The sequence below is a fragment of the Pezoporus wallicus genome, unplaced genomic scaffold (genome assembly GCF_028554395.1).
Source record: "Pezoporus wallicus isolate ANWC-B61680 ecotype Strahan unplaced genomic scaffold, APGP_CSIRO_Pwel_v1 contig_13458, whole genome shotgun sequence".
NCBI lineage: Eukaryota > Metazoa > Chordata > Aves > Psittaciformes > Psittacidae > Pezoporus > Pezoporus wallicus.
This window is the reverse complement of record NW_026635549.1, coordinates 1404888-1415066: the sequence shown is the minus strand read 5'-3', so window position 1 is coordinate 1415066 and position 10179 is coordinate 1404888. Positions and strand designations below refer to the sequence as shown.

The 10179-nt window shown below is 47.0% G+C and overlaps 1 protein-coding gene across 2 annotated transcripts; it reads left to right on the top strand.

Moving 5' to 3' along the window:
* Positions 1-535: 535 nt before the first annotated feature.
* Positions 536-10179, top strand: HIKESHI (heat shock protein nuclear import factor hikeshi). 2 transcript variants are annotated; one of them, XM_057396772.1, is made up of 6 exons: positions 553-703; positions 1115-1224; positions 1484-1721; positions 7467-7618; positions 7965-8083; positions 9946-10179. In XM_057396772.1, the coding sequence occupies exons 3-6, from the start codon at positions 1571-1573 to the stop codon at positions 9998-10000; spliced, it is 477 nt and encodes a 158-aa protein (XP_057252755.1). In that variant the 5' UTR covers positions 553-703; positions 1115-1224; positions 1484-1570; the 3' UTR covers positions 10001-10179. The 2 variants fall into 2 exon arrangements, with proteins under 2 accessions (XP_057252754.1, XP_057252755.1); XM_057396771.1 differs by lacking the exon at positions 1115-1224 and having other exon boundaries at positions 536-703.

Here is a 10179-nt window from a genome sequence, read left to right as displayed (position 1 = left end):
AGAATCCCAGAATGGTTTTGGGTTGGAAGGGACCTTGAAGCTCATCCAGTTCCAACCCCTGCCATGGGCAGGGACACCTTCCACTAGAGCAGGCTGCTCCAAGCCCCTGTGTCCAAACTGGCCTTGAACACAGCCACAGATGGAGCACTCACAACTTCCTTGGCAGGGCCTCAGCGCCCTCACAGGAAGTTTTAACCCCTTACCCCTTGTCCTGTCACTACAGTCCCTAATGAAGAGTCCCTCCCCAGCATCCCTACAGGCCCCCTTCAGATACTAGAAGGCTGCTATGAGGTCTCCACGCAGCCTTCTCTTCTCCAGGCTGAACAGCCCCAACTTCCTCAGCCTGTCTTCATACCGGAGGTGCTCCAGTCCCTGATCATCCTCCGGGCCTTCCTTAGAGTGCACACTCTGTGTGTTCCCAACCGCTCTGGCCCGCTGGCCGTGTCCGGTGCTGTGTGCTGCTGTGTGCCCCGCTGTCCCCCTTCCCTCCCACCCCATCCCTTCCCTCCTCCCGCCACCCCAGCACCCTTAACCCGTTTCCGTCCCGTTCCGGCCGCGCTCCGGATATGACTCGTTGTCGGCGCGGCCGCTTTCCGGCTGTGATATCCGGGAGCCGGCGCCCATGAAGGCTCGGCAGCAGCGGAGCGCCTGAGGGGGTTCGGCGGCCGCCGCCATGTTCGGCTGCCTGGTGGCGGGCAGGCTGGTGAGCGCGGCCCGGGCCGCGGCCGGGGCCCTCAACCCGCCCGGGGCCGGGGTGGAGCTGCCGCCGGCGCTCGTCCTTCCCCTCGCTGGGTTCCTCCGAGGGGCCTCGCTGCCCTCGTCCCGCCTGCCCGGCTCGGCTGGCTCCTGCCCCTCGTCCCCAGAGGCAGCTGCCCTCATTGCCGGGACGTAGTTGCTGATGGAGAGGCTTGGGCTCCTCAGAGAGTTGCCATCTCCTCTGCTTGGGCTTCTCAGAGACAAGCTGGGAGCTTAAAAAGAAGCGTTCTAAGGCTAGATTGTGCGTTGGCTGCAGGGATGTGGCATCTCGGGTAAAGAGGAGGGTATCTTTTGCTCTGGCATTCAGCCGTCCTTCTGCTGCCTGTCTCAAGGTCTATTGTATTTCCTATGTGAACAGGTTTCCATGATCCTGGGGTTGTGCCAGCCAAGGTGGTCAACAGCCACTGCTTATAGACTTGGCAACCTCTTCTGCACCCTATTTTCCTCCTACGCACATGGGGAGCGAAGGTATTCTGATCCTGTTAGTCCCGGGTGGGATATCTGTGCAGTGCAGGTAGAACGAGACTGTTGTGCCTTTCTAGTAATGTATTCTGCAGTTGTTCTTCTGCTGTGTTTGACTTTTTCTCTGGCTATCTGCTATTTAGGTTGCTGCGTTCCTCACTTTCTGTTATGTTCCACTTTAGGTGTGTTTCTGTGAAGGGCAGTTCACAGTTACAGTCAGGGAAGAAGACTATAATCATGCTAATAAAGGTTTTGTTCTCTTTAGGTACAAGCAGCTCCCCAGCAAGTGGCCGAAGACAAGTTTGTATTTGATATACCGGACTATGAAAACATCAATCACATAGTGGTCTTCATGCTGGGAACTATACCATTTCCAGATGGAATGGGAGGATCTGTCTATTTTTGTTATCCGGACCAGAATGGGATGGCAGTGTGGCAGCTGCTGGGGTTTGTCACTAATGAGAAGCCAAGTGCCATCTTCAAGATTTCTGGTCTGAAATCTGGTAAGACTGGTAAAAGGTTGCACTCAGCGGAGGGGATGTGCTCCTGCATGTGTGAAGGGATGAAGGTGGTTTTGAGCACAAAGCTACTTGAACACTGTGTGTGTTCAGATGGTCCTGAGCAGATGTGGTGCTAGACGCAGTCTTGTCAGCTTCGTGGAAGTCTGTCTGTTAATGTTCCTAGAGAAATTCCTCACTCGTCCTTTGTTGCATGTAATGTTGATCTGGGAATTCCTTTGAGCACGTTTGGCATGTGTTCCCATGGAGAACCTGAGGAAGAATGACCCTGTAGGTTCTTTGGCATGTTTTTAGGTGTTCTGGACATGCCTGAAGCGTTTTCTTTCAGCTTCCACTGTTAAGTAGTTATAATCCTTATAAACAGAGACAGGCTTTGTAATGAGTAAAGTCTGATGTGGTTTCAGACAGCTAATTCTTCCCATTCAGGTGCTGTTGCACTCTGTAATTGTCCAGTAGAGAGTGGACATTGGAAAGCAGCTTTGCCAGTGTTTTAGTATTTTTGATACAGACCCGAGATGGAGAAGTCTGACTCATGAGGGAGCCAGAGAATGCCGGTGCTGTCTGAAATACGTGTGGGTGTGTTTTCATAAATGGGAATGTTGCCATGCATAATGTAAAAATGATGAAGAGCCCCAATGGCATAGTATTGTCATAAGTGTTAAAGGAACAGTGATAGGACAAAGGGTGATAGGTTCAAACTGAAACAGGGGAAGTTCAGGTTAGATATAAGGAAGAAGTTCTTTACTGTGAGGGTGGTGAGGCACTGGAACAGGCTGCCCAAAGAAGTGGTAAATGCTGCATCACTGGCAGTTCAAGGCCAGGTTGGTCAGAGCCTTGGGCAGCATGGTCTTGTGTGAGGTGTCCCTGCCCATGGCACAGGGTCGGAACTGGATGATCTTAGGGTCCTTTCCAACCCAAACCATTCTGTGATTCTGTGTATGTCAGTCAAGCAGCTTGAAGTGTTAGAGTGATAAAGTAATGCACATCTTTTGTAGGCTTCAGCGTGGCCTACAGCCTTAACTTGAATTTCTGCTTAGGTAAGCATTGAGGTTGCTATAATGAAGTGTATTAATTATTAATGTGGCATGCTCTTTTTGAGTCAGTCCTGGGTGGCATTGTGATATGAGATAAGGCCTCTCGGTGTGCAGAGCAAAATGAGTTCTTGTCATGTACAGCCTCTAAAACTGGGCTTTCAGCAGGAGAGAGAACAGCTACAGGAAGGGCTTGGTGGAGGCATGGTTTTGTATACTACAAAGTTGTGAGTGAAACAGTAAAGGGTATTGCCCATTCTTCTGCTATATGTTTCTTATGCTTAAAAGACTCTATTATGTATGCTTTCAGACAGGTATGTAGGTCAGTTCATTTTCAAATGCTTTTTGCATGGTAAGCCATAATTTCCAAGTACGAGCTGCTCTTGAGGAGGAACTCTGAGACATGGAAGTGTTGACAAACCATGTAGATGAGGCCCTTGGTGATATGGTTTAGTGGTAGTCTTGGCAGTGCTGGGGAATGGTTGGACTTGAGCTTAAAGGTCTTTACCAACCTAGTTGATTATATGATTCTATGGTTGAATGCATTTGCAGTGCAGTGCGGTAGTGCTATGTGAACAGCAGAGAGCTCCCCTGTTCCTGTTGTTGTCTACAGCTGATCTCAGGCTATAGAGTCAGTATAAGCTCCACAGTCTTAGTTTCCATGGCCATAAACAATTGCATAATGAAGACTATGAGGCTATAGAAAGGTGAGGAGGGAAAAGGGACTACAGAGAGCTGGAATCATTGAGAGACATACTGATTGTTGAAATCTGTGGTTTGGGTTCAGTCCCTTGAGAGGACCAGTTTTGTGTCCGTGTTTGTCAGCTCCCTATGACACAGGGGCTCTGTCAGAGTTTTTTGCTGTGTGATGTTTCTTACGTGATCATGAGTGGCCAGCTGAGGTGGCACATGGTTTATTACAGATTTGGGGAGAAGTTAAATGTGTCATGTCTAACTCTTAAGCTTATGCGTAGCGTCTAAAACGCCTTGGAACCATACAGGGTTTGTGGTGTGTGTAACTCACCCACATTGCATGTTGTAAGCACTGGCTGGGCTATTAAATACAGTATCTGGGGATCTGGTATTACACTTCTTGACAATGAGGGTCAAGTAAAATGGCATTGTCCCAGTTCTTTTTCCTTACTTCTCTCCTCCATCCTGTCCCATGCTCGCTTAGGAGAGCCAATGCAGATGAACACTGTGGTGTTTCCAAGTGGGATACCGGAAGGTTGTCTCCATAGATGAACTAAAGGGGAAATCACGTTTATGGAATAGTCTTCAACATGAAAGTGATTTGTGGAATAGACACTAAATTATGAACCTGGGTGCTTATCCTTGAGTATGGGTGCTATTTATACTCAGGTAACCTCAGAATAAGTGATTTCCAGATTGGCTCTTCAAGGTGTCTCACAGGAATTCCATCATTCCCTCTAAAATACTCCTTTGTTGCTCCTGTATAATCAGGCAAAGTTTGTTGAATTGTATTTCTTAGTGTCCTTGGTACAAACGTAATGTATCTAAAAGCAGGCTTTTCATGTTGCTCCTCTTGCTAACATTTAACCATTCTTAAAATCTGTGCTGGGAGGTTAGAAATATACATTTCTTGTGTTGGTGTTTTTGTTGTGTTGACCCCTTGATTTAGTAAATTGTCTTGCATCTGCTGTGATATGGATAGTAAGTCTAGGAGTCAAATGCCTCAAAATTACATATTTCTTTTTGAGGATTAACTATCATGTAAGGTGGTGAGTGGCTTTGTAATAAGCATTAAGTCTGAATTGTTTTGCATCTCTTCAGATGCAGTCTTCATGTTTGCTGGGAATAAGGTTTATTAAACCAACCACACACTCCCCCCAACCAAAATTGCTGGTTAGATTTTGTGCTGAATAAAGTTTGTGAGGTTTAGGGCATTTTCCATGCATTTCCCCACCCTGGCTGGGATGACAGTCAGTGGGCAATCTTCCGGGCTCTTATTCTTCCCAGTTCTCTCCAATTACTGAAATATAAATGAAAGGCTTGGTTCCTATAGAGAAAGGTTCTGCTTTTACTCACAGGTCATGTTTCCTGTTGAATCCATTTACTTCATAGGGAGCTTTAAAAGGGTTTGGTTGGAAGGGTCCTTAAAGTTTATCCAGTTCCAACACCCTGCCACGGGCAGGGACCCCTTTCACTAGAGCAGATTGCTTCAGGCCCCTGTGTCCAACCTGGCCTTGAAAACTGCCAGGGATGGGGCAGCCACAGCTTCTCTGGGCACCCTGTGCCAGCACCTCAGCACCCTCACAGGAAAGAACTTCTTCCTTATATGTAACCTAAATCTCCATTTCAGTTTGAACCCATTACCCCTTGTCCTATCACTACAGTCACAGGGAAGAGCTTCTGCCTAAGAGCTCATCTCAATCTCCCCTCTGTCAGGTTAAAGCCATTCCCCTTGTCCTCTCCCTACATCCCTTGTGCAAAGCCCCTCTCCAGGTTTCCTGTAGCCCCTTTAGGCACTGGAGCTGCTTTTAAGGTCTCCCTGGAGCCTTCTCTTCTCCAGGCTGAACCAGCCCAGCTCTCTCAGCCTGGCTCCAGAGCAGAGCTGCTCCAGCCCTCACAGCATCTCTGTGGCCTCCTCTGGACTCACTGTAACAGCTCAACATGCTTCTTATGTTGGGAGCCCCAGAGCTGAATGCAGAGCTGCAGTGGGCATGTCACAAGAGCAGAGTAAAGGGGAAGAATACCCTCCCTTGACCTGCTGCTTATGCTTCCTTTGATGCAGCCCAGGACATGGTTGGTTTCTACTACGCTCAAGCACACATGGCTGGGTCATGTTGAGCTTCTTTTCAATCTACACCCCTAAATCCTTCTCCTCAGGGCTGCTCTCAATCCATAGTCTGATGAGTGGTCAGTGTGGTGGACCACTGGTGGACCAGCTGCACCCAGAGCTTGGTGGTAAATGGCTCCTTCTCAAATTCATAGAATCATAGAATCATAGAATCGTTAGGGTTGGAAAGGACCTTAAGATCATCTAGTTCTAATCCCCCTGCCGTGGGCAGGGACACCTTACGCTAAATCATGTCACCCAAGGCCTCCTCCAACCTGGCCTTGAACACTGCCAGGGATGGAGCATTCACAATCTCCCTGAGCAAACCATTCCAGTGCCTCACCACCCTAACAGGAAAGAATTTCCTTCTTATATCCAACCTAAACTTCCCCTGTTTTAAGTTTTAACCCGTTACCCCTTGTCCTGTCACTACAGTCTCTAATGAACAGTCCCTCTCCAGCATCCCTGTAGGCCCCCTTCAGATACTGGAAGGCTGCTATGAGGTCTCCACGCAGCCTTCTCTTCTCCAGGCTGAACAGCCCCAACTTCCTCAGCCTGTCTTCATACAGGAGGTGCTCCAGTCCCCTGATCATCCTCGTGGCCTCCTCTGGACTTGTTCCAACAGTTCCATGTCCTTTTTATGTTGAGGACACCAGAACTGCACACAATACTCCAGGTGAGGTCTCACAAGAGCAGAGCAGAGGGGCAGGATCACCTCCTTCGACCTGCTGGTCACGCTCCTTTTGATGCAGCCTAGGATGCGGTTGGCTTTCTGGGCTGCAAGTGCACGCTGCCGGCTCATGTTAATTTTCTCATCAACCAAGCACCCCCAAGTCCTTCTCCTCAGGGCTGCTCTGAATCTCTTCTCTGCCCAACCTGTAGCCATGCCTGGGATTGCTTCAACCCAGGTGTAGGACCTTGCACTTGTCATGGTTAAACATATCTCAACATGATGATTCGTGATTGATGCTTCAGTTGTTTAACACATCACTGTATGTTAGCTGAGCTGTGGTCACTGTCCCTGCTGTCCTCCTTGGTCTGTGATTAATGTAAAGAAATGCAATTTTGACAAACTTGGTTTCACTGTGGGGTATAGAATTATAGACTGACTGGCTTAGGCTGTACGGCAAGCTCTGGGTGGGTTAGGATGAGAACATGGGATGCCTTGGATTTTCTAAGCATGCTCTTGCCTCTGTCAAGTAGAGGCTAACTCAGGTACAGGACTGAATACTGCAAGCAGGACGTATGCAAAAGTAAAATACCAGGTTTTGGTCCCCACTATACAAAAAGATGTGGACAGGCTGGAGAGGGTCCAGAGAAAGACCACAGAGATGATCCAAAGACTGGGAAGCTGTATGAGGAAAGGCTGAGAGAGCTGGGGCTGTTCAGCCTGGAGAAAAGAAGGCTCAGGGGAGACCTTATAACCATGTACCAATGCCTGAGGAGCACCACTCATCACTGGTCTTCACGGGGACATTAAGCCATTGACCACAACTCTCTTGAGTGCAGCCATCCAGACAGTTTCTTAGCTACAAGTGCTCCATCTGTCAAATCCATATCTCTCCAGGTTAGGGACAAGGACATTGTCCAGTGCTTTGCAGAAGTCCACGTGGTTGATGTCAGTAACAAGTCCAAGTTGACATCAGTTATATTCTCCGTTTTTTTTTTTAAGGACTTCCTTAAGATCTGTTGTGGTTTTTGATGTACTGACCACACTGCTTCATCTCTTGGGTGTACTTGTGCCTGTGCTTGGGCTGTGTGAATCTTCTGCATGTCTAAGATAGGGATGTTTTTGGTGGGAATTGAGGAATTCTCTCTACAGAAGAAACAGGGTGATTTAAGTAACACAGTCTTTGCATGTGTGCCAGATCTAACGTGTGCTGTTTGTGGTGCTTTCAGGGAAGGGAAGTCAACATCCCTTTGGTGCCATGAACCTCCCCCAGACACCCACGGTGGCCCAGATTGGAATCTCAGTGGAACTGCTGGAGAACCTGGCCCAGCAGACTCCTGTTGCAAGTGCTGCCGTGTCATCAGTAGATTCTTTCACAGAGGTAGTTTGGATGTTCTGTTGTCGGATATTCTCTGTGCCATGAAAGTTTAAGAATTGAGCCTCTGAAGGACTAACGGAGGGGGAAAAGATGTGGTGGTGGGTGGCTGCAGGATTGTAACCAACATAATCATTGTCAAACCATTTGGCTGTATGCATTGATGTTTCGAAATCATAGAATGACGAAATGGTTTGGGTTGAAAGAGACCTTAAGATCATTTAGTTTCAACTACAAGGCTCATTTTACTTCACGTAGGAGTTGTAAATCCATCCAACTTTTGCACAGAAATTTAAACTGAGAAAAAGAACTTATTGAAAATGTCTCTTTTTTTTTTTTTTTTTTATTTCAGTTCACTCAGAAGATGTTGGACAACTTCTATAACTTCGCTTCCTCGTTTGCTGTTACTCAGGCACAGATGACCCCAAACCCCTCTGAAGCTTTCATTCCTGCAAATGTAGTCCTGAAATGGTAATGGCAGGGATCTCTAGTGACAAAGGTTCTTTCTTCCAGGCGTTAAACCAGACGATTTCTCAGTATTGAACTACTCTCATGTTACTTAGTGTTTCATGTTTAAAAGTATTTGAGGTTTATCTCAAGTAAAAAGAGGTTCTGCCACTGTTTTCATATTTGTCACCATCTTCATGCTATTTTCTAATCAGAAGGGTGATGTATAGCCTGTGATGTTTTCTTTGCTTCTAGAAAAGTCACCCTTGACATATGTGATTTGCACTATGTTGCTGGTTATGCAAACGCTCTGGAGTCATGGGGAGACAGAACATGCTGATACTTGTCAGTTTGTGCTTATTTGTTATGCTCTGTCTCTTCCTAGACATAATTCCAGCACAGTTACATTGCTTGAGAACATGGGAGATGTGGAGAAACCATGTTCCTCATTTACCTGGTTTTGTTACCAAGACCTTTCTGCAGAAATACAGGAATCTTAAGAGCTGCTTTCCAGGGCCTGGTTTAAGAAATAACAGTCTGTGGGGATAGTCTATGTAGTATGGAGATAACTTGTGAGCTTAGGGAGCAGTCCTTTAGGATGCCTGACAAAGTCTGCCCTGCAGTTTATCAGTTTAACCCCCTTTAGCTTCTACAGTATCAACCAAAACCCTTCTTAAAACAGTGTTCTGGGCTCTCTGAATAGTTTTATCACTAGTACTGAATATGCAGGCAGTTAACAACAGCAGTGTTTTTTCTTTGGGAGTGTAACCCTTTCTATTTAAAAGGTAACTACGCACTCCATGAACACATATAGGTAAGGTCTCTGATGAGAGGAACCAAAGGGAAGACAGGCTAAAGAAGCAGAATAATGGCTGGGCACTGCCTAGATGATGCTGAACTTGCTTTTGGCTGTTGTTCAAAGCAGTAGAGTGAAGGGAGGTGTAACTCTGTATAGAAATCTGTTAGTGTGATTACTGCCACAGAAAAACAACACTTTTTGGCACAGTTCCTATGTTGGTGAGTCATTACAATGTGTTTAATGATCACTTGTAATAGGTAGAATATCTTGGGTGTCTGCAGTGGGCTGGCTGACATGGAAATTCAATAGTTGGCTTAGAAACTCATTCATAAATAAGCCTTTCTCTAACTTGAGCGGGTTTAAACCCCTCTAAAATCATAGAACCATAGAATGGTTTGGGTTGGAAGGGGCCTTAAAGCTCATCCAGTTCCAACCCCTGCCTTGGGCAGGGACACATTCCACTAGAGCAGGTTGCTCCAAGCCCCTGTGTCCAACCTGCCCTTGAACACTGCCAGGGATGGGGCAGCCACAGCTTCTCTGGGCACCCTGTGCCAGCGCCTCAGCACCCTCACAGTAAAGATGTGGAAGTTGGAATCATTTGTTAAGGGTGGGGGGATGATGGGGACTACTTTGTCTCAAGGATTCTATTAGAACCACAAAGTAAATTGTTGTGTAGAATAATAGAATCATGGAATAGTAGCCTTGGGTACAGAATTATCAGTGGGCCCCTCTTCCTTGCCAGTGAGCAGGTTACACATACCCTGCTAGGAAGCACTCTGGAATTGGAAGCTGCAGTCCCTGTGTCAGTCCGCTCATGTCTGTCAAGCTGCTGACTTCCGTCTGCTGTCCCCATGAGCTGGGAAGTGCTGAGGGGACTGGCTGCATCCCAGGTGGAGCAGCACTGATGGGGTAGTACAGGGACAGTTGTACCTGTGCAAGTGGCAGGGACACCACACACTAAACCATGTTACCCAGGACTCCATCCAGCCTGGCGTTAGAGTATATGTAACTTACCATGTTCTCCACATAGATTGATTTGTGTCCTTCTTCATTTGCTGCAGTTCTTATTTCTTGGACTTTCTTCCAGGTATGAGAACTTCCAGAGACGTCTGACACAGAACCCTCTCTTCTGGAAAACATAAGCTGACACTGTGTCATTTGAAGCGCTTTCCAAACAGTGTTACCAGAAGGATAACAGCAGCAGTAACTCCATTGAAGAACTTTTGGGAAAGGAAACAACAAACGATTACTCCAGAGAGACAAACCTGGATCATTTGTATTACTCTTGGAACTTATTTAAAATGAAAATCAATGAAAACTG

Coding starts and splice junctions, on each gene's coding strand:
- HIKESHI (XM_057396771.1), top strand. CDS start 674: ATGTTCGGCTGCCTGGTGGCGGGCAGGCTG. Junction 1,722..7,466: donor GATTTCTGGTCTGAAATCTG/GTAAGACTGGTA, acceptor TGGTGCTTTCAG/GGAAGGGAAGTCAACATCCC. Junction 8,084..9,945: donor GCAAATGTAGTCCTGAAATG/GTAATGGCAGGG, acceptor ACTTTCTTCCAG/GTATGAGAACTTCCAGAGAC.